Source organism: Xiphophorus hellerii, chromosome 18 (genome assembly GCF_003331165.1).
Source record: "Xiphophorus hellerii strain 12219 chromosome 18, Xiphophorus_hellerii-4.1, whole genome shotgun sequence".
Lineage (NCBI taxonomy): Eukaryota > Metazoa > Chordata > Actinopteri > Cyprinodontiformes > Poeciliidae > Xiphophorus > Xiphophorus hellerii.
The window spans coordinates 15255656-15280794 of NC_045689.1; the positions used below are offsets into that span (position 1 = coordinate 15255656).

At 38.8% G+C, this 25139-nt stretch overlaps 1 protein-coding gene across 1 annotated transcript in view; it reads left to right on the forward strand.

The window, feature by feature from the left end:
* The first annotated feature begins 5898 nt into the window (after window positions 1-5898).
* Window positions 5899-25139, forward strand: part of kirrel3b (kirre like nephrin family adhesion molecule 3b) — a 188264-nt gene continuing 169023 nt past the window's right edge. Inside the window, 2 exon segments of the mRNA XM_032545453.1 lie at window positions 5899-6188; window positions 6327-6396. Of these exon segments, the coding sequence (XP_032401344.1) occupies window positions 6354-6396 (43 nt within the window). The 5' untranslated portion in view covers window positions 5899-6188; window positions 6327-6353.

A 25139-nucleotide genomic window follows, 5' to 3' on the forward strand; every position in this document is an offset into this window, starting at 1 on the left:
AAAAACACAACACAATAAGCAAACATTTTTACATGACATTGGTAAAATACGGAAAAGTAAGACATAGTTGTAATCGGGGTGGAAATTGAACACTGAAATTGAAAAATTTTTACTGGCCACTCAGACAATTGACCAGCCACTATTTTTTTTTGTGTGTGTTTTGATTATAAACCCCACAAGTACAAGCACATTTTATAAAATATATGACTTATTCTGAGCTCTATAAAAACTGATTTGTTGACAAGAAGTTTACCACACATGTACTTATACAGAATAATTTAACATAAAGCACGGACATCTTAACAGAGGTGTAGTGCAGTAATTGCTAACGGCAAACTTTAACTACACATCCCTAACATTCTTCCAGTCATTTCTATGTTGAACATTTCCACATTTTGGCTACAACTACCCCACATAGTATTTAGTGAAGATGTGTCTAGTCAATTTTAAACATTTTTAAATTGTATCAGTAACTGTTTTCTAACTGTTCTATTCGTTTTCCCTTACTTACTACATTTTCTGTTGAAATTCACAATTATTCTTATTACTAAAAATATCTCAAAACGTGTTCATTATTAATTCCACGGGCCGTCATCATTCCTGTGTTATTCAAGTATTTTTCTATCGTCCTGTTAGGTGTGTTAGCTTTTTCCTCTCCCGGACACACACACTTGCATAAAACGCTGCCTCTTTATGAAGAACTTCTTACCGGGCAGCAGCAGCTAATCTGAACTCTTCCTCAATCTGTCCCACGTCATGTCTTCCTCATCATCCTCCTATGATGATAATAAATCCCTTGAATAGTTAATTCTCCTTCCTTCTCTGGTCCTCGGACTGCTCCAGCAATAAAAGTTTATGTGGTAAACATATTGGACAGTTTGACATGTTTTTTTCTGAATAGGCTTATGCGCTTTTTAGGTTTTGTTGTAGTTTTTCTGACCCATCCCGTCTCGTATCCGCTCACTTTTCTCGGACTCCGGTTAGTTGAAATGGCTCTATTTATAACTTCGGGGAGGAGGGGCAGGCCAAGGAGAATCGAGGTATTTTATTGGATAAACCCAATGTCTGTCAATAAAATCAACCAATCAGCTTTCTCTGTCAATAAAAATGATATTTAAGATACGTTTTTTATTTGTTAAATTATGACAACCTAGGGCCACCCCATATACAATATATATGTGCATCAGTCTGCACTCCAGACGGTCTGTCTTCCCCTGGACAGAAGTTCAAACTGAATGCAGTTATTTTTTTCTGTTCAAATTGTCAACCTGCCACAGTGGCGGGTGTGTTGCTCCAATTTACACGCCACTTCAAACTTTTACCCGCATTTGACCAGTGGCGGGTGCTAATTTCCACCCCTCGTTGTAATTCACCATAGACCTAATCTGTGCTGTTGAATTTCTGCAGGTGAAGTTTTGCAGTAATGTAAAAAAAAAATCCAATACAAATAATTGCACAGAATAAAAAATATGTTTTAAATTAAATGTTTAAAATAAGTCTTTATGATGAGACTATTTATCTTCCATAGGTACAGCAGGGACTTATGTATAAAATTCTTGCAGCCTATGTTTAATGTGCAGTGTAAAATATGCAAATGCTAGAGGTCATTACAGTACCTTTTAATTAAATTAATAGAAATCTTAGTAAAACCTGAGAATGGGTGAGGGTGTCTGATGTTAGATCTGGAGGGGCTTCCAGGTCCAGACTAACAGGCTACTTTGGAACAAAGAGTCATAAAAACTCGCAACAAATGGTCAGACATTGCTCACACCTAGCTTCCAGAGTGTGTACAGAATGAGTGTGTATGAGAAATAAATGAAAACAAAAGGGTGGGGAACACAGATATGAGCATATAGCTTGATTTTTAGTGCATTCAAACACTGCTTTAGACACAAATAACTTCAAACAGACCGCAACACTAAGGCATCAAATGTGAAAATAATCACAGGACAAAGTCAAGTCTTCAGCAAGAGGCATCAAATAAACATGTATATAAGAAAAACAACTGAATTGTCTAATTCAGCTGTCTGTTTCAGCTCAGACACATAAGCAAAACTACATTTCCTACTTGTGATTCGTAATGATGTCCGGTGGCTGGTCCAGGAGAAAGATTCAATAGCTCATTTAGTCAAATGTTTGTTTGAGTAAATAGATGTCCAACATCTCTCTACCTTCATAAACCGAATATTTAAACGATAAATAATTTTCAGCTGCTGCACTTGTTCCTGCTGTCTGCGTTTGAATAAATACATTCAGAGTCTCTCTTTCATCTCTGTCACTTCTGCCTCATCCTTCATTTACCCTCTGGAAAAAAAAAGCATAATATCCTTAGTTTTAGAAACATGACATCGAGCTGGCTTCCCTGGTGCTAATTACAGTAGCTGTGGATTAACAGCCTAATGTGCTGGGAATATGGGTAATGAGCAGTGGAGCTACTTTGAACTGAGAAGCAGCTACAAAGCCGATAAATTGTACAGTTAAAACAACATGCAAAATGGGCCATTACTAACTAACTACTATGACAGGGTATATTTTTAGTCTGGGAAACAGGTGTTTTTCTGTTTTTTTTGTATGGATAACTAGGTGGTGGTGCCTAATGCAACAACAACAAAAACCTCTTACCTTTATTTTCGTGTAAGCTTATCTAGAACCAAGAAAAAGTATTAAACCACTATTTTTTAATACTTTGCTTCTAGAAGGCTATGTTTGTAATTGATCAAAGTGGTCTTCATAAATATTTCTCTAGTTTTATTACTGTACCTGCCCATAATATGTAGTGATATAATATGTGAAACAAAGTTCTGAGGGAGGATCTGAGAGAAACATCATCCTTATGTGAACTCATCTGCTATAAATCCAGGTTTCATCTAATCGTTTCTGGATAATACCTTCTTGTTGCCAAAGTAATGTTTTATGGATGTCAAACTGTTACTGTTTACTATTTACAAATTTATTTGCTAAGTAGTTTGTGTTGAAAACGCACTGATTGGGCATGGGAAATCTAGCAGCTATCCCTATATGACCATGAATAATAGAAAGGTAGAGGTGCACATATAGTTAATGGTACATTCATAAAATATAACAATAAATCACACTTCCATTGTACTGAATCTTCCACAACTGGTTTAGGACTATTTGAAGCAGCATGTCCTACAGGCATAATCCAAACAGGAACATGCAGAATCTTGAATCCAAAATTATGTACAAACTGTAGCACAAAGTTTAAAAGTTATTGCATTAGGGTCAAAAAGTCAGCAGGAAAGGTTTGGCGGCTCAGCACATGTTTTTAAATATCTTTTTTTTTTTTCTTTTTTTTTTTTACATATTCAGAGAATAAATACATTTCTGCTTAACTGATGTTTAAATGTGGGCCGCTTATCCACTTTCAGTTGTCGTTTTAGGAAACACACTGTTCTTTAATTAATCCACCTGTTTTTAAGCTCTCTACATGAATGAAAAAAGTTGCAATCAGCTATTACATCTACAGCTTAGGCTAAGACAGAGGTATAAAATTTAAAATCTTCAAGTTCTTAAACTTGCCATACAAGTCAGCAAAGTTATCGCAGATCCTTCGTCCCAGTAGCTGTCAGATTTTACAACCGTCACTGCTCCCAACAAAATCAATAAGTATTTGCATATGCTGGCATTTGCACAATCATCTACTCTATTCTTACTCACTTAAAAAAACAAACATGTCTGCTGTTATTGTACATTTGTTTTTTTTTCTGTATTGATATACGGTATTTTAAATACTCTCTTTTTTTAATGTTCAATAAACATGCATATTAAGTAAATTTTTTAAAAAGTAATCTGACTCAGTTGCACATCCCTTGGACTTCTAGTCTGATATTCCTGTTTCTAATAACTGCACAGTATTTTTGTTATAGTCTTGTACACGTTATTATTATTATTGTTAGTCTTGTTTTTCATATATTGTTTTAACACTTATATTTTTGTATGAACTTGTATGTCTGATTTGCTGTTATGCTCTTCTCTTTTGCTGGGCAATGAAAGCTGATTCTAGTCTACTTATTCAGCTTTTAAAGCCCTTTTTCTAAATTTGTATACATTTGTCATATCTACTATACAACCATATGCTATGGAATATAAATTTTACATTTTGGTAAAATGTGGTATATTTTACCAAGTTTATGTGTTGAAAATACAGGACAGAAAACGGTGTGGACAGAGTTTGGTATGCTTGGTATGCTCTGTCCTACTGCATAAGTACAGAGTGTGTTGGTTTTTGGTGTAATGTTGCTGCCTCTTTGTTTCTTTTTCCAAACCTAGTGATTGTGCATTATAACCCCATATTGGGCTTATAATGCATATAATATATTGCTCTAACGCCATGTCATCACCTTCAAGTATGTGACATACTTGGAGAGGTGATTGAATCATTACAGTACACACATTTACTATAGTCACATTACTGTCAGGTCTCTAATATGACATATATCACCAAGTCTATATCCCTGGCAGATTCATATTGTGAGTAATCTTTTGATTTTACCAACAAGCTTGTTCAGACTTGAAATAACAACCGTTTGGACTGATCTGGCCAGAGTCTTCACTAGAGTTTGATACAGAATCTGTGGAGAAAACTAAAGCTTAGGGGGATGGCAAAAGATCATTTATACCTCAAAGAATTAAACCTCATTACCAAAGACAAATCATCAAAATTTAAGTGGAAAAATGGAAAATGCTGGTCAGCATTTACATGAAAGCTTTTATTGCTGTATTGCAAATATATATTTGCATTGGATTTTAAGAAGACTATACATAAACTTCAACATGCTATTTTCTTAATACAACATAAGTATTTTTATGTTTTTACATTTTTTCATACGAGTTGCTTGTGAAAAGCCTGTCTCATTTCCTTTCAGAAAGAAACTTCATGTATGAATGAAAACCCTTTTAAAATCTAAATCTGTTGGAGGTATGAAAATTTTGAGCTTAACTGCATGCATGCTATATATAGCATTTCTAATCCTCTTGTTAATGTTTTTTTTAATATATAAATCTATAGTCTGTGGCAGCTTGGGTTTGCTGGAGATCAAATTATGTACTTTACTTTGGATTGCGTGTTAAGCAAAAACAACACTGTGGAAAGATCCATCTTCTTTGTTGCTGCAACAAAAAGAAAAAAAATCGCTCTGACAGATTATCAGTAATTAAAATGAACATAGACCTGATGGGACACACTTTTAATTTGGACTTTCAGTAATTAATTCATGTGTGTTAATCTCTAAGTTCCTCCACTGCTCAGTAGTAGAGGATGACATTTTATAGTTCAAGAAATATTAAGTTCTCTTTTATGCATGCACTTCACTAGACCTAAATTATGACCAAATAAAAAAAAGCCCACTATAAAATATTTAAAAGGCATAACCTGACATAGTTTTTACTGACTGCATGTGCATTTTAGCATTTCATTAATTTATTATTTGGCTACTTGAGAAAGTGCCTGTGAATCTGATTTGCCCCCAATAAGAATCTATGTACTAACAAAGGCCTTTCTTGGGAATGCTAATGTGATCATTATCAAACCACAAGGATGCCAAATTTTCTGCTCTGTCTTTAGAAACCCCTCATAAAGCCAGGGTCTGAACTGGGAGGAGGGAAAAATGCCCTTTTTGTTGCTGTCTGTGTTATTTGTTGCTACAGGGGTCTCACTGCTATTCTTATTCTAATTGAGGTTCTCCTTTTCCGTTTCTCCCATGGAAACTCTGGTTCCCAGAGCGAGGACCCCAGTCTCTCACTGAGCCACTGCCTCCCAGACAGCTAGGCTGAGAGGGAGGCAGCGATGGAGGGAGGAGTCTGGAGCTCCATCCACTGACTGCTGTGTGTGCTGTAAGTGGGATGAGCAAGAGAGAAAGAGAGGGAGAGGAAAGAGAAGAGGAGGAGGAGGTTGGGAAGGGGGGGCAAGTGAGGGCTGGAGACTGAGAATGGATGGGGAACGCAAAACAGTGCGAGCGAGAGAGGAAGAGTGAACGTGCGTATTCTGAAAGTCAGCAGTGAGGACGCAGAAAGTCCACAAGCTCACATCAGCAGAGGAGAGAGCGTGAGGCGGATCGGGGCACCCAGCCACTCTGAAGAGTCAAACACACAGCAAAGAGCCGTTGAGGGAGAAGGAAAAGAGGAAGAGTACGTGGAAGAAGAGAAGGACAGAAAACAGCTTTCCTCTGGTAAAAGAGAAAAAAAAAGAGGAGACACCACTGAGGGACTGTAGTATCGTCCAGAAGCGCACAGGAGCACCGTCTCATCTTGTCAATTTCTTTGTGCCTGCCAACTCCAATTTCACACTCGCCTACTGTTTCCCGTAGGTTTTGACCTCTCCAATCTCCCCTGCCATGATCTCCTGGGTGCTCCTGCTCCTGTGGATCTCCGGACATAGTAAGTTTTCCCCAGATAAACTTGCTAATTTTATGTCATCTTCCTTGCTTGCGATGACTGTGTGACTTTCTGGCTGAGAGCCTTGTCCTCTGACTTTATCTCTGTGACATGTGAGCTTTTTGTTGCCTTCTGTGTTTTCTTTTGACCGGAATTCTGCATAGTACTGCCATGTGCACTTTGATGTCTGATGCGAACAGGAGAGGAGGGAAAATGTCTGTGGATCCTGTGGTGTGGAGGTGCCACTTTGTACATGTGGGGTTTGTGTAGCTTTCAGACACTGAACGGCTAAATACTTCCTATGTGGCTTTATTATTCTTGTCACACACTCTCAAACAAACACACACAGAAAGCCCTTTAACCCCAGTCGGGTTCAGTCAAGCGTTCACTCCTTCGTCACATTGTTTTGAGCTGACAGCCCCCTCCCCATTGAATCCTGCTACGGGGGGTCTGGTTTAAAGAATGGAGCCTGAAAAAGTTAACAGACCATCAGAGGTCAGAGCTTGGCAGCTAGAGCCTTTCAGACAGTGTCTGTTGTATTTATTCTTGGACAGTCTTTTGGTCGATAGAATGAGGATGGCTTAGTTGTATTCCCTGATTGCCACCAGGTGGTTGTTTGAAGGGGAAGTGAAAAAGAATAAAGGACCAAAGTACAGTCAAACTCTCCACCTGCGATGCATGGACGGCTGAGTTAGGCAGCGGCTATTTGTCACTTCACGACATCACACTGACACACAGCAAGCTCGCTCCGGTTTGCACTTCTCTGGGGTCAGGGTCAATGACAAAACCACTTTCTCAGGTTCATCCCCATTTGGTCTGAAGGAATGTTGATTTTTCCAGACAGAGATGTAACCTTTGATCTGGAGGAATCACTGAAAGCATGCTAAATTCCTCTCTGCCTCAATCTGCAGTGACTTTGTTGACATTTTTCGCGGCAGCCTACGACTCAGTCGGGTGCACGCTGCTAAAACAGCGGCAACACATAACACTCGGTAAACAAATCATTTGCTCCGTCGCTGACTTCAGCTGTTCCACGTCTTGATTTATCGTCTGTAACGCAGAACATTGCTTATAAAACACAACAAATTTACTCAGAGTATGTTTTCCGCTGACTGAATTTTTATGTAGAAACGGTTTGGAAATCATTCATCAATTTGAAACTGACGGGGGGGCTGGAGTTTCTAAGCATTGCTCAGCATCTCTTTTAAATGGACAGCTTTGGATTTCTTGTATTGAGACAGTGTGAGGTTGGCCAGAGTTGGTTAGTGTTGCAGGACAGTTACAGAACATCACACTCCGCACCTTCAAAGCTGCGTGCTTTTGCTTTGCTGCTTTGTGGTCCCCCTGAATTCACCATCAACTCTTCCTGTACCATCTGCACTTACGCAAAAATACATGATCAGCCATTGGTTTCCTTTCTTCCACTGTATTATGCATCTTCTAAATTTGCTTCTGCTGCTGCTTTCTACATTCGAGAGAAAAAGTGTGCTCATTTATAGTTGTAATGGACTTCAGAAGCTGATGCTTTTATTTTTTTATGTAAGCGCATTTTGCCTTAGTTTATTAAGCTTCGTACATCACAATTTCATGCACATATCATCACAGGTTTAGTCCCAGTCCTGGGAACAACTAACACCATATCTCATTTAACTGGAATGAGATAACTACTGCAACTGGACTGAAATGGGATTGCGGCGCATTTCAGCAAAGTCAGTTATTACCATAATATAAAATATCACTTCCCCAGCCAGGTAAACAAGATATAACGACCGACCGTCTCTTTGCATGCCTCGAGGGAGAAAGAGAAGTGCTTCCCCAAAGCTTTCTGTTGTACAAATTACGGCTCTGTTTATGTGTCGAGCCGGTGTCAGCAGAAAGCTGCGGGGGAAAAAGAAACAATCTTGTTTTTATGAACAGGGGGAAAGAGAGAGTTGTCGTCCAAGCAGTCATATACTTACTTATACCCAGCTGTCCTGTGAGACAGCCACAAAGAGTGTGAAAATGAGGGACTGAGTAGAAGACACAGGGTTCTTATTCAGACAGAAAAAGTCTGGAAATACACGGAAATTGATTTGTTTTCCAGGGTTAGATCAGTATGATAAACAAAAACAGAGTAAGAGAGTATTTCCCATCTCATTGTCTAAATCCATCTATCCATCCATGTTTCCATTCTTTTCTTCCTTCCTTCCTTCCTTTTTGTCATGACTTTAATGTTTATGTTTAAAGCATTAAATTCATCCATTCTTGTCCATACTTTACGTGCACTTTGAACTCTGGAAAATTAAGATACAAAGTTTTGAATTTTGACATGAAAAATGTATGGTATCTATAGACAGAACATGAGAGAGGATTCAGTCTATATGAAGAAGAACAATGCTGTTTTTTTCCTCCCATAACTTTGAGAAATAAATGGCCCAAAACGAACATGTCGAAGGGAGAGAATAAGGACAGGGAAAGGTGTTCGATCTGCTCCCCAGACCGAGCATGTGCTGTTAGCACATCTAGGGCACCTTCTCTCTGTGCTGTCACCTCTCCAGCCTGTGACGGATGACACAGCACCAGTCGGGAGGATCATGGAGATGGGTCTCAAGGAACACATTCACCTCAGGCCAAACTTGTTCACTACAGCATCCACCTACTCTCACCACCACCTCCATCCCATCTTCCAATCTTTGCAACATCTCAGATTCTTAACGTGGCTCTCAGTGTCGTGATTTTTCTCCTCACCTTGCGGAGGATCACTTCTTTGCTATTTGCTCTTTATTCCATTCCATTTTTTTCCAGAATTTTTTTTATTTATTTGCCAAGACAGGGATTGAGTGCCCTGTCTTGGTGGGTGAATTGGGGGGGTTATAGGAGAGCCTTATACCTGTGTAGTAGGAAAAGGCTCATAAGAACTCCTGCTCTATGTTTGTAAATTAGAAGGAAATTGACAGAAAAAGTTGCATGTTGTCGCATTAAGTGTTTTGAATCCGCTTTTTAAATGACAGAATACACAACTTCCCTTGGCTTATCATTTAGTCAGGCAGCCTTAAACAGAAGCTGTGCCCACTAGGGGCAGAGTGACTGCACAGGAATTAAAACTCAATCTTCTTAAAAGTCGCTTGTCCCTTCTAGTCCTCCTCCACCACCTTCATTATCTCTCACCCCCTCATCCACCTCTTGTCAGAACCCCTGACTTTGCCACCTGTAAGCTGTTTCTTAGTACTGAAAAACATGTCTTAGTACCCCCCCACAAGCCCTTATTTCATTTACTGCTGTCTATTAACTGCTGTCTGACGACTCTAAATCCTCTTTTCCTCAGCAAGTTTTGATACATATTTCTCAACCAAGGAATAATTAAATGTCTTTCCAATGTCGTGTTTGGACGTGGATTTTTATTTAAAAACGTCCAAGTTGGTAGTCCAAGTTTTATAGATATATATATATTTTTAAAGAACAAAATGCACAGAGATTTTTTAGCCAGTTTCTGAAGTTTCAAAATTTTGTGAAGCCTTGACCTGCCAACATTTTCTCTTTTACAAGATAGATTGTAATGAACAAAATTTTTTGGCATAACTGACAATGTAGAAATTTACTATACCTCAACATTTTAACTTTTCTTCTATGAGATGGTGTAAAAAAATCATATATGTTTGAGTAGAAAATTTTCCAACATGCTTTTATGTTAGATTGCTAAATCACCAATTAATTTTTGTAAAAAGTGATTGACTATTATCTGTTAGGATCATAAGCAATGTTACACTGTGTGTGTGAGTGAGAGAGCACTCTCCACACAGCTCAGCAATAAAGGAAGTGTTTTACAAAAATGTCATAGACCAGACAAAATTATTACTCAGTTGACGTTCTAAACTCTTATTAGTGACTGTTGTGAACTGTAGTCTTTTTATTATTTACATGTAGAATGCTTATTTATTATTGAGCAACCTGATTACCAGATTAGCAAGATTAGTGCAGCTAGTATGTTATGAGCTAACAACACACTTTGTGTTATGGCAATCTAAAAGAACACGCCCAGTATTTTTTTTTTAGAAGTTTCAAAGTATTTTTACATTTTCATTGACTCTTTTTAACACTTCACTGACACTGAAAGCACAAACTTTGAGGATTCTTCCCTCAACTTCCACACTAAAAGAACTTTGTTCTCAGTGTGATCCCATAGTACATATGTATGGTGCATTCAATGATCAGAAAAAAAGAAAAAAAAAAAATCTGATTTTTAGTTTCTGACTGGCCAGTTCCAGATTTGGACTAGGAAAAGTGGATAAAATTTCCCAATTTCAGTGAAGGATGCAAGATGGATGGAAAGTTTTTAAAAATATTAACAAGTAAAGGATCAAGTTACCTACCATGTTTATGTTGGATTTTTAAAACATGGATACATTTTGTTGCCTTTCCAATAACCTTGGCCTTTAGAGGCGAGAGTCAGAAAATGCTGTTAAAATGCTTTGCTTTATAAAAGAGTAATGGGATTCAAAACAGTTATTATGCACCATAGGACTCATAGAAACACATCCTTGTCTTAATACTATGACTTTCCCAACTTGCACCACAGCCATGCAGTGAGTGACACATGATGTCATCAGCTCATAATGGAGCCCAGTGGCATGTAGTTTGTTTTCTTGTTTGTGCTGCATGTCCCATCAAGGCTAGCCAGCTTAAATCACCTCAGTCGCTGTGACCCCTGCTCATTTCTGTGCCACGATAGATTAAGCCCACTGTAATCCCTCTGAGCCCTGTTGGATATTTATGGTAATAAGTAAACATATGAATAAATAATCGTAGAAGCTGCCGTTGGACAGCTGGAACTTGTAAGTCCCAATGTTTGTCAGGAGCCGGGTGACATTCAAAGGGATGCAGTTTCAAAGGAAAATCAATTGCATTTAGACGACAGTGGAAAAAGGAATCAAAAAGACTGTTCTGTTTGATGGCAGATAAAACTTTTAAAAGAATATACTGGTCATAGAGTAAATGTAGGGACTATATAACACTGCGCTGACTGGGTTCAGCTAGAGCAATATATGGGTTTATCCACTAACAGTAGAGTGGACGAAAGCCTCAATTCGAGTTTGTCAGGATTCAGGTCAGCGAGGAAAAGGAAAAAAAAAAAGATTAATTTGAACTCTTCCAGGAAAACTGCTTCTTGTTATTCAGTCAGTCAACAAAATCAAGCTGTTTACTCTTATGCTTCATTATCTATCTTGAAGACCCTCTTTTCAGGCCAACAGTTGTCTTTAATACCAACCAATCAAACCCAAGCTCTTTTCTCATCTCCCTCTCTCTTTTCTCTCCCTGAGACTCCGCCGCTGGATCTCATTCCTCAGGGATGAATTTACCCAGATTGGAGCACTCAGCAAAAGGGCATTATCCCGGATTACATGTCTGTTGGGCGGCAGTGTTAAGTAATTCAACCAGATGCCGTTGTGATCACTGGGTCACCTGTGAAGGCAAGGGTAGCAGCTGCACCTCTTCTCTCAGCTATTTGCTGTCAAATCTCTTTCCTTCTGAGATTTTATCTGCAAACTGGTTGAAAAAGTTGGTCTCTTTTCTGAGGCGAGCTCAGCCTTTATAAAAAAAAAAAAAAAAAAAGAGTGTGGAAGCCCTCTCTAACCCCGGTCAGGATTTGGTGAAAGATTATGGCAAGGATTACTGGTTTCTAAATTGCAGTTTAACACACAGGAAACAAAACACTATGTTTTTGTCCACGGGGCTTCCAAAGTGCTGTGTTTGTTCGGGTGGATTTGGGGAGAGGGAAGTGTTGTTAGGAGAATAGTGGTGGATCACAGTGTGTTATTTTTCAAAATACTGGATCAGCTAGGTCAGAAGAAAGATATTGATGGCTTTAAACACACTTTTTCTCCTATCCACTAATCCAGCACCTTCTCAGCTGTGGATGATTTTTTAATTTTTTTTTTATATCTTGCTTCTAGCATTTGTGATCGCCTGTGGAAAACAGGTGCTTCAAACATTAACACAAAGCAACTTCAGACATTTCCACAATGAGAAGTTTGTTCCTCCTGTCATAATCCCTGCTGGCACATTAGTAAGTCTTTTGTCAAAATATTTAACTGAAATGTTAATTTTTGCCTCATGTTCAGCCTTACCATATCCTTCAAAAGTCTCAATTTTCATCAGGTGTGGTGTATAAAAGTATTTAAGATGCAAGAAGCCCTCAGAACATAGTATCTAAATAAAGAAAATCCATAAATCCTATTTTTTTAATACAGTAGTTGTTGTTTACTGGCATGAGGTTCACCCATGACTCAACATCTGTCATCAAAACAGACAAGAAAAATAAGAACATGAGGTTATGAAGGTTGTAATCTGAAATACGTAAATAGGACTGGTAATAATAATAAAATAAACAGAACAAGGTTTTCACTCTAAAACAAGACTAAAGCTGTCTAATTTAGAAATATTTTGATGTAAATCCTTTTAGGTGTGTTTATTAGTATCAACAAAACAGTTCAAAACATACCTTTTCAAAATTTTAATGAAGATTAGGAGGATTAATGTGTGACTAAATCATTCTAATTTTTATACCATTTTGTATTTTGAAGTTATACAGATTTAAAGGAGGAACTGAACATACTCATGCTTTCACATGAGCTACTCCATTTTATAGCCTTTTTAAAAGTTGTTTTGAGGAGCTTTTTGGACATTGTCAAGGAAAAGGATTGGTGAAGTTTGGTGGATTCATCACTAACCTCTCACCTGTAAGACTACCTAATAATAACTCAATGTAGCAAGAGATTGAGAAGGATAAAGAGGTAGCGATGAAGGATACATAATAAGAAAGAAGGGACAAGCAGTGTTACGAGTAACACTGATGACAATAAGATGACATACGTAGAAGTGAGGGTTCATTGATAATGCATAAGGGAGGTAGAAATTATTGAGGGAGGGGTAAAAGATGATGGGGGTATAGTGAAGGGCTGGAGAAGGTAGGGGTGAGAAAGATAGTGTGGAATAAATGATATCAGATAAGGGACGGATGGACAAAAGATAAGAAATGGGGTTTAAGTTGGCAGGGTTGAAGAATAAAGGATGAATTAGACTGAGATGAATAAAGAAGGAAATTGGAAAGAGGGATGATGATTTTGGAAGTAGGGTTGAAGATGAGGGAGGTAGGGATAGGGAATGAAGTCAGTAGGGAATGAAGGATTCGTGTAGAGGGAATGAGGAGTTTTGGATGAAAAAGGCATGTAAGTGCAAAAAGAGGAATGAAAAAACAGGGCTGAGAGGTAGAAAAATGAGCGATTGAGGATCTGAGTAATGTGTGTGGTAGGAAAGGAGGAATGAAGGATGCAGGTTGAGATACGAAGTGGGATTAGTGGATGAAGGATGAGGAATTAAGCAGTTAGCGACAAGAGATGAAACCAGAGAAATGGAGGAGGGTGGGGTATAGTGAATGTGAGAAACTGTGTAAGCAGGAGAGCCAAGTATAAATCGACTGTGAGGTATTTAAAAGTGTGATTCAGGTGTGCGGTTAACCCATTAGCTCCATTTTCTCAGCATAACTAATAGTTTCTCAATGCAAATTTAGCTGACATGTCTTCCTCTGATGTGAAAAAATTCACATTTATTCCTTGAAAGATAAGTGAGCATAAAATATGTGAATTCTAATAACATAAGTTTTAATTTGACTGCATGTCAGTTATTTATAATTTGTGGTAATGCAGAGCATTCTTGGTTACGTTCTTATTTTAAAGCAGACACTTTTGTGCCTCCCACAAATGCAACTGCATTCTACATGTAACCAAGCAGACTTTTCTAGGAATGAACATTTATGGTCTCTCCTACCGCCTTTTTGTTCAATTTGTTCATGGATGGTGTGGGATCTGTGCAGATCACAAGCGAGCAAGGAACAGCTCAATAATCCTACCTCTGTTGAGCCGTTTACTCGACTGGTGCTCTAAACATTTGTTTGAGAACCAGCCAAGCAATCCATCGACATGATAGCGAAAAGCCCTAAGATGCATGTGGTGCTTCGGTGCAGGTGGCACCGAAGGAATTGGGTGGCCGATCAGATAACAACTTCCTGGTGTTTGTAAGGAAGTTTCTTGGACAGCCCAATATTACACTTGGACGAACTTCTATCCTCTTGCTCATTCGCTTCCCCATCTTGTTTACTGTGGCTTCTCCCACTCTGTGTTTTCATGCTGAAGATTTTTAACACAGGACTAGCTAGAAGAAGGTTCTTATTCCTAGACACTTCACATGCACATGTCTGTATGTGTGTGGCATCTGTGCACATTCGCTAAGCTCTTACAATTACTGCTGCAAACCTTGAATTGTAATATAAATGCAAATAAGCCTTATAATGTGTACAAGCAGCATGTAAGATGGCAGAAGCCCCTCACCTGTTAGTGAATGTTGATGTGTCCCTGCCTGTCATTACCACAACAGTGAGCGTTAAATACTCACAGCAGATAATGTGTGAAGCATTTCCATTTGTAAGCAAATCTGGAGGCTGATGTATGCTTCCTGTCTCAAATATAATAAAGACCACTCACAAGAGCAGTTGTTAAGCATCCTTGTGTGAAACAGCCACCCGTGTTTACTCCTCACTTTTGTGCATCTATTTTCACATCCTAATTCTGCTAAGCACGGCTGGACGGTGGGGTTCAGAAAGAGAAAACTGTTCCCTCTGTGGTGCCAGACACCAATGATGAGAGCCAAAGCTTTTTTAAAAGGCTATTTGATCTGGCACCGATACAAAAGATGTTTTATTCAGCAAAGCACATCTGACACAATAGCGGCACAAACTTACCCTTGATCCGTGCCAAACTTTTGAAATCTGCCAAGGGTGGGCGGGGGGGGATGGTGGTGCTTGCTTTGAGAAAGAATAATGTCTATAACTGGCACTTTTTTTGTTCAGTTTTTTTTCCCACATGCCAAAAAGGGGGCTTTGAGCCACCTGCTTGTCCCACTAAAAGACCTAAGCAGTTTGGAAAAAGAGATCCATTCACAAGTCCATTGCAGCCAGAAACTTCACCCCCCGCCCCCACCCACCCTTTTTACAAAACTGTTTTACATCTGCAATGACTGGCACCAGACCATATTATAATTGTCTTTTTGTTGTTTTAAACCAGCCGTAAACACTCTGTGACTCAGACTCCTTGACATGGATGATGAAAATGTTGTTCCTCCTTTGTGTCATAATGCACTTTTACTAAGCAAGGCTTCATCTAACAGAACCAACATAAAGAAAGAGCTGTGCATGCATACATTGTATGCTCTCCCTTGCATTACCAACTAGCAATCTGTCAGAGCACAATAACAGATGAGAAACCCTGGGGTGTGTGAGCAGGGAGAGAGGACTTTTAAAAGTAGATTCAATAACATGCTCTAAATAAAGAACTGTATTGATCTTAATTTTTAATGTATCCTAATGTAAGAATATAGCAGAATTGATTTCAACCCAGCACTTGAGATGATTTTTTATTTGTATACTAAAGGTGGGATTCACTCAGCCTGCTTTAACATACTGCCTATTTTATGGCATAGTAATAATTTGGTGTCACAGGCAGGATCAACTAACAGCAATCCATACTTTCCTTTTTACTGCCACGGGTCTCTGCCTCAGCATACCTCAAAAAGTCTTCTGCTGTCATCAGAGTTTCTTTTTTTTGTCAGTTGAGTTGTTCAAGTGGATGTCAGAGACCTGAGTAAACAAATTGCATCACTGTATAATTAATTATTTTGGACACCACTTCAATATTCACTTCACTCTTTTGGAGGTTGAGGAGCTCTTTTTGCACTCACTGATTTTATTTTATCAAGTCCAATTTAATATTGTGGAGGCTGGCCTTGGCAATGAAAAAAAATTGCTAATGCACATTGGGGAGTTTAAATGATTTGCAATCCTTTCAAATCTGTTGGCAGGACTTTCAATCTGGCTGGCATCCTGGGGGACCTCGCAGTGGTCATTGCTCAGTCCCTAGGGGACATTAGTGCAAATCACAAAGGAGCACAAAAGTCAATTCAGTTTTGCACTTTCCTTTGGCCGCTGCCCAATGCTAAATGGCAGAGGACTTGCTCGCAGCCCAGGGAAGGGTAAACGCCTTTAAATTCTGTGCCCTTCTAACCTTTTAATCCTGATTAAATCAAATCAAAATACCACAGTTCTGACCCACTTGGGATGACCTCAAGACAAACAGCTGAAGAGGAATCAGAAGACCCTGAGGTGAACCAAGGGCAAGGCCATCTATTACTTCCTGCGCAACCTAGAGCACAGCGACACAAAGAATGCCTGCGGTGCACGATGAAGAACAGACTCCACATCAGAGATTGGATTAGAGTGGCAAGAGCAAGAGAGCCCTAAAAGCTATGCCAGTTTATTGAAGCCTTTTCCAAAGCTATAATGTTACAAGAGAAGGGCTCACCTAATGACAACTGAGTGGATATCTCCTTGTAAAGAACAAAGAACTACGATGAGGCAAGATGGGATGGTCTAGAAACCATACTTGTCCTCTCAAAAGAACACACACTCAGGTAAAACAGCCAAATATTATATATTGTGGACACAGATAAATAATAATAGTAATAGAAAATGTCAATGCTAAACCTGCATAATTGTAAAAACACAGCGACACTAGTGCAACATTGTTTTAGCTACACAGGCTTTAAATTAAGATACATCGCCAGTAGTCAGCATATATATTTGACTGCATAGCAGACATGTCAAGTGTAGTTCTCATTCTATGAACTATTCATTGGCACTGGTCTTAAAAACCATAAGATCTAGATGTGCAATCTCTGATACCAATGGTGTAATTCATCAAATCAATATATTATATTACAATTATGTTTGCCTAAGTATTGGCCTGTGTCACACTTCTAACAGCATGAACATGTGATAAGAAGATTTCCTGAACTTAATGAAGGATAAGAAAGAAACATTAAGGGTTAACGTCTTGATCTTTTTTCACCGAAAGGAAGGCTTGAAGATTTTGTCCTACATTACATTGAATGCTATCTAATACAGGACAGATAATGATAATGACAACACAATGTCCTCCAAGGTAAACAAAGATATACAGCTCTTGAGGAAGAGGAGAGAGAGGAGAATAAAGAACAAGAAAAACAGCAAAGTAAAATATAAAATTAATCTCAAAAGGGAGAGCATTCTTGTCAAAAATGAAAACATATCTGTGTGTTGCAGCCCTAATCCTTAACGCCAGTGTATTTGCTGTCTGAGTGGATAATTTGTGCGTCTGTGCAAACAAGCACAAATGTGATTATTCCTCACTTTGGTCGCACGCTAATTCTATTACTTTACATTGTTTCCCTATCTCACTCCAAACAGCTTTGGCTCAAACTACGTCTCAATGGTTTTTCCAAAAGACTAAGTGCTGTTTGCCTGTGGCAGACTAACAGAGTTATTTACCCCATTACTGGTTTTAAAAATACCCTTGGATGACTTTTAATGTACGTTTCCCTATGATCTGCTGGGGACGAGTCATTGCCTTTGTCCCAGCTCAGAGTGACTCCGGTATTAAAAATGCAGCATGGCATCCAGAGGCTCACAGTGGGATGTTCAAGGGTCCCAACGAATTCCTCCCCTCACCCGTGGCACACGGCCCCTAATCTTTCCTTAGGTTATGATTGTGAATTATTAACAGGGCTTTCATTAAAAAATGTAATTTGCTCAGAGCAGCTATACAAACTCTGGTACAGCCTTATTTCAGATGTGAAGAAACTGTCATAAATTTATGTTGAATCTCTCTCTGCCTGAAGAGAATTCCCCATATGTGCATGCTCCATTCTGTATGAAGGCATGGAGTTGGTGGAGTTGGCTACGAGTCTTAATTTAAAGACTCTTAATGCATTTACATTTTACTCCTAAATGGGTCATAACATAGAATTTGGAAATGTCTATGGCTTGAATGATTTAAATGTAATGTGTACTATATTCATTTAAAAATAAACCACCAAAATCAGTTCACACACTTCTATACTAAATTCATATTCAAGTTCATGTCTGACTTTGGATGACGGACGGTTCTTTAATGTGAGCCTCATATGGGTCTGGGATTTGGTATTTGTTGTTTACTACAAAGCCAGACATCTTTTAGCTTCTCCCTCCACACAGACCTTTTTGATCATCACTTCCATACTGGATATAAAATGAAGACTGAACAGCACTGCAGTACAAGTGACTTTTAGAGTTCTATGACTCTTTGAAGACAGCCAAACAAGTGTCTTTCATCTAAAAAAGGCAGCCACAGCCTTGTACAAAAAAAGCAGGACAAAAACCACAGAAACAGGTAGTATCCTGAGCTTGGAAATGAAAAAGTGAAGATTTTAAAGTCTCTTTGTGATTGCATTTCCTCCAAGACTCCCTGTGAGAGAAATGACATGCACTTTGTACAGCTTTTACTGGGCATCCGTCAAACAACAGAGCCCGAGGAAGACTGAGAGACCAGAAATGTTCGTCTGCTTTTGAGAAGCCTAGAAAATTATTTTAATGTGGAAGGATTTTTTTTTTCCACCAGGAACAGTCATCAGTTGGTACTGTGAGCAGTTTTCACCCACAAATTGCTCTGTGCCGTGAAAGTATGTTATTGTTGGATTGATAATATATACCGTCATTGACTATTTTATAAGACACATCTGTTTGATTTCGTATTAAAACCAATAGCTAGTCAATCACATAGCAGCATTGCAATGCATTTCAATATCAAGATGTGATGAATATTTGCTCCAGATCAAACCAATCATCAGAATGGGGAAGAAAGGTAACATCAGTAACTACATGATTGTTGGTTCCAGATGGCAGGTGTCTTGTAATTTTCACACAAAAACTTCTCTTGAGTTTATGTAGAATGGTCTGGGGCAGATAAAATATCCAGTAAGTAGCAGCTGTATAAACAAATATGCCTTTTTTGAAACTGATGCTACAGTTGACAAAGGCTTACCAAATTCTGACTAGATCGTAAAATTGTCGCCTGATTGCTTAAGTCACAATTTTAGCTGTAACATTCAATTGGAGCTTTGTATAAACAACATAAAAGCATTGATCCATCCTGCTTTGAGTCAATGTGTGTTTGCTGCTTTGAGTCTGCTGGTGGTAGTTTAATGATGTTTGGAATATTTTCTTGGAACACTTTGGACCCCTTAGCTGACAATGATTAAAACACCACAGTCTACTCAAATCTTGTTGCTGATAACGTCAGTGATAATGTTTATGACCACAGCGTATCCAGGGTGTCGCCCAGAAATCATGCTAAGCCCAGTGGTAGGGGCTCTAGAGCAGTGCACCAGTGTTGAAAAATGTTAAAAGTTAACAAGAAATGTGAAACTATGAGTAAATAGTAATTTATTATTGCAAGACCTTAGCAATACTTAGTCAGGTTCATTTACATACATTTTATCAAGTTGCAAGCAGAGACACAGAACTAACCATGTGACAGAACATATAATGAGCATGTGTGTGATGTAAACACATGAACAAATTATAGTTTGTTCACAAAGACAAGCACTCACATCATTCTCACTGCACACTCAATGCGAGCCTCTTAAAGTGAAACTAATTCAGGCTTTATGGTCACGCTTTTGGAAGTTTTTGTTTAACTTGTGCAAGTCAAGCAAGAGGTATGGCTTTTATACTTGACTCGTACATTGGTGCAGCCGTCATAGAAAGATCATATAAATGCTGGTGTTGCTCTGCAACAGCATCTTTCGAATCGACAATTTTAAGAGAAAGGTGGTGCGAGTGATCTGCGCTGAGTCATGAAAAAATCTGGAGGTGTATAACCAGGTTCTGCAACAACCTTTGAGGCACAGTACAGGGGCAAGGATGTTCTGCGACACTCCCACCCATTCAGCGCACCAACTATAAACATAGCTTTGTCTGTTTTGCTATTAATGTTACTGGTGTATTAAAAAAAAGTAAAATAAAACTATTTAAAATAAATTTCAAAACCTACGTGAAGCCTGGTAACCTGCCATTCTTGTAATACTCTTGGTGAAACTCTGGTATGTATTTACTTACAGCTGCTTCCAGTAGAATAATGCATCCTGTCACAACATGTAAATGTACTCAGACTGGTTTCTTAAACAGTAAGTTCACTGTACTCCAACTGAAATAGCTGTAATCAGATCTCAACACAATAGAGCGCCATTGGGAGGTGGTGGAACAGGAGAGTGTCATAGATTTGCAGTTAAAATTTCTCCAGCATCTGTTAGATGCTATTTTGTCAATCTAGACCAAAATCTCTTCCTAATATTTCTGACACTGTTAAATCTGTAAGGAATTGAGGCAGTTCTAAAAGCAAATGGTGTCCAAACTGAGCAGTAGTACATTGTTTCTAATAAAGTGACCAATGAACATATATTAGGTGAATTTAGCCCCTGCAAAAACCAGAACTCAATAAATTAGTAAGAAAGAATTGAGCCTCATTCTTTTTCTTGAATTAATGGTGGAACAGCAATGGCAGTGTTACCCCCACTGAGAGATGAACCAGATTTCAACCCAGCGCTCCCTGGAGGTGAGGGCCAGCATCTTTCTGACAGGACATCTGGTCCCTGAGCATTGCCACCGGGGGGTTGATGTCACCACCTTAATTGTAATGTTTCTCTCTTCCTCCATGCTCAGAAACTAGGGCAGCTCTCCATAAAAGGAGAGAGGGAAAGGGGGAGACGCTACGTGCCGGGCCGTGTCGGCATGCCACATCATTTACAATGACAGCCCTAATAAATTACAGCAGCAGATCGCAGTGAACAAACAAAGCTTAATGGAAATAAAGTGGGAATTATCAGGCAAGAAATAAAAGCAAAACAGACTGAAATTAGTGCAAAGCGTCTGGCTGAAAGAATGTCAAGTCCACAAAGCGCAGCCAATAAATGGACACATTGCCAGTTTTAAGACTGAAAATGTTCTGTTCTCATTATTGCTTTTTCAGTCCAGAAAATGAGAAAATATTTCTGAAGCACATTTATTTTCAGACTTCTAAAACTCATCCATCAGAACTGTTTTTTGTAACCTTGTTTTCTTGTTTTGCCTCAGAAAAAGAAGCTGCAGATTGTGCTGCTCTTTAGGACCATTGTTCCATCGATTCAGTCAGGCCAGAGAAAGCCTCGGAGCCTGTGCCATTAGAATGCTTAGACATGTGGAAGAGAACAACAAGCGATTGGAGGATGGAGAAATGGTATGTCAGGGGAAACGTTTGTCAGGTACCATCAGTATGAGAGTTGTCCATAAAGAGAACTTTGATGAAAGGCAGGTCAGCTGGGGTCCAGTTTGAGGGAAGAACAGAGAGATAAGTGCACACTTTTAAATTATACAACAGCTCAATCACATGCAAAACTTTAGAGTCACAAATAAAGGTGTAATGAGATTTCAGTATTAAAACTACATGGTATTTCTCATCAAAGTAAAGTCTGTCTGGTGGGCTAGTCAGTTGCTGTTTTATTTAAGCTTTTATTACAAGACGTGAATATGAAAAAGTTAATATTTACATCATGTTATAGAAATCGTTAATTGCTATAGTATTTCTATTTCTAATCAGATTCTCTGTGACTAGATTAAAGACAGAAGGATAGCAGCTCTTTAGGAGTTCTTAGCTACACATGGAAGTTTTATGTAGCATGGTTTATCTGCAGCACTGTTATAGACATAACCTTGAACTTGAGCCATCATCAATGCTGTGCATTTTGCACTATTTGTTCAGTTTCAGTTTTTACTATGATTGAAAAAAAATATATATTGACGAACTGAAAAGCACAAGACTGAATCGAAAACTAATTGAAAAATTCCTATAATGACAATAAAACAAGAACATTACTTCTTTATACATTAGAAGTGTTTGAGGAACCACTTAAGAAAGAGAAATTAATGCGAGGGATAAAATTTGTGACTTAGTGATTGCATACGTCTTGCATTTTTAGCCTACTTTGTTGCCTTTGCTTGTGTATGTGTATCACCACATGTACCTGTATGGATTGGTGCATATTTTATGGACGGTATGAACTTTTACTTGCTTGTGCACTTAGATTACATGTATGTGAAGCAACCATGCCGGGCTTTCCAACAGAGAGCTCTGCATTTCGAAAGGTGCCAGAATGAGTTTGTCACAGAAAGTGTAAACTTGAAGAGAAAGGGGACTGTGGAGAGAGAGACTTTCCCCAGGCAGCCAGAGTCTGTCAGACTGATTAAGTCACACAGCTCGAGAGGGACTTTGGAAACTGAGGCAGGGCATGCAAGGAGAGCATTGGATGACAGCGAGGAAATATATAAATAAGTAGCAACATGTAAGTATTAAGATGACGGCATATCACATGTGCGCTTACTTATACCTGACCCCAGAGACTCATGCTGGGACACAGCATACCAGCCCACGTCCCTTCTCCCCACCCCACAGCTTCCTCACCCTGCGGCGACATAAAGCAGGTCAGGGCCATCTTAAAGTTCACAGAATGCAACATGACAGGACAAGTCCAACATATGCCTTTATGACAGTGAAGCAAATAGATGACTGATGGCAGGCCAGTGTGTCTTCAGGGGATGAGATAACGCATAGACTTAATGTTTGACTTAATTTTGCTTTCAGTTTCTTGTCAGATGCAACATACAAAGCGTGGCAGAACTCTGAAGAATTTACTACGGCGTTCATGCGTCTTTCCTTATCTTTGGAACACCAACAGACAAAACATGAGCTCACTTGCAAGCTCAGTGTGTCTGATGCTGAATGTTTATGTGACGGAAATGCCAAGGACCTTTGAACCCGCTGGAGAAAAACACGAGCCATCCACCAGACTAAAATATGAACTCTACTTTGTTACCAGGGACCCCTGGCTGCTCCAAGATGCCCTAGTTGTATTTGGTCTCTATCAGTTTCTCTCTGCCACAGTGAGAAGATGTGTTGGTAAACAGCAGAAGGGCAGCATCATTAGCAATGCACTACCCACTTAGAATATCTTTGGCAGAAAGTGCAAATGAGAGTAGATAAGGAATTGCTTTCAGTCATGCTCTCAGTAAAATCAGGTATGTGGTAGATACAGCTCACTAGCAGAAATGTAAAAAAGTCTGGTATTTCGAACTATGTCCTCCCACGACCAGCCACCCTCGTACTGAAATTAACATCATTCATCCTCTCCTCCTCAGGCTCTGCAGTCCCATTGCTATACAAAGCATAATCTGTGGCACCTCTAGCATCAAATGCTAATTGATAGGTATTCAAACAGAGAGAAGTCCTCACTGAATTAAGAATCATTTAGTAAGGGACTGAGTTCAACAGAAAACTGTGATGCCTATGAGCTAATGTTTCTGGTATCTGGCATTGAAACCCAGGAGTGTAGCTCTGACTGAAAACATGCCTTCTCTGCATTATAATGCTAATTCAAACCTGAGCTAGACTTTGCCAGTAATTACTGTGGCAGAACAAAACTGCACAGTTAATAGGTTCAAAGTATTCCATCAAGCAAGGAACAAGAAAAACTAGCCATTGTGAAATAATACGGCTTCTGGCGGTGTTCAGGGCCCAAAATCGATGTGCACAAAACAGCACTTTGGTCTTTGCACAGATTTTAATTTGTAAGACAAGAATTTGACTCAGTTGGGTTTTCTTTCAAAGGGAATTGAAACAAATAGATTTCTTAGTATTCAGGATCACTGCAGGAAGTACTTCCCCCCCTTCTATCTCTGGCGCAAACAATGGTGGCAGTGTGCGTCTTTGATCAAGGGCATGTCTATGTTGATGACTACGAGAAATCTGCAGGCTGTCCCAAGACTGTTGTAACCTTACCTTCAAAGTACACTTGCTTTTATCTTCACCACATTCTCTTCTCTTCAGCTGTCTTCAGGGTTGTTGACTAAATGTTTTTTTTTTCTTTTATTTTTTATTTTTGTCAACATCAAAACCATCTAAGCATGGAAGTAAATCTCTTGACTCTTAGTGTTTATCATAATATCCTGCAAAACAGAAAGAAATGCTTTTTTAACTCCATTTTTTAATCACAGTAAGATTACCTAATTTTGCAACAGTCTGTTAGAAATCTTTTTACATATCTTATGATGAGCCTGTGTGAATGGGTGTGTTTCTCCTAATCTTGTTATCTCCGGGTTTTCCTCCAGCAATGACAGCTCTGACACATCATTGTACCCTTTTTCTCAGCTGTATCAGCAAGACAGGCATAAAGAGCAATAATCTATGACTGGACCTGACCTATGTGCTATGAATGGGTCGTGGTCTAGGACAGTGGGGTCCTCTGCCACTTGCAATGCATTACTTAGAAAGGACCACACAAGTGAACATAGCATATGATTGTCATGGTGACTTGAGAAATCACAAGACTGGAGTTTGTAATCCTGTTAGTTAACTTTCATTTTTGAACAATGAACAAATCTTCTCTAAGATTTGATTATCTTAGAGAAGAACTTCTCTTTTTTTCTTTTTCTTTGGGGGTTTTTTTTTCGGTCTTGTATCTTTTTCTCTCAGACTCTAGGACTTTTCAGTTTGAGAGTGTTTTTTGAGCTCAAGAAAGAACCAATTGCCAGGTGATGTTTTACATTAATTTGTACAAATCTTGGAGACTTTTTGTTCCCACTTCAGCACCAATTACTGATAATTTCCTGTAATTTAGTCACAGTTTACTGTCAAAAAATGTGTTTATGTGTCTCCAATAAAAAACACAACTGCTGGTGAATATGAGGGCAAAGGTAAAAAATGGCAAAGGGGATGAGACTAATATGAGAGTAAGTATAAACACTTCTGTTATTTCACATGATACCACACCTTTCT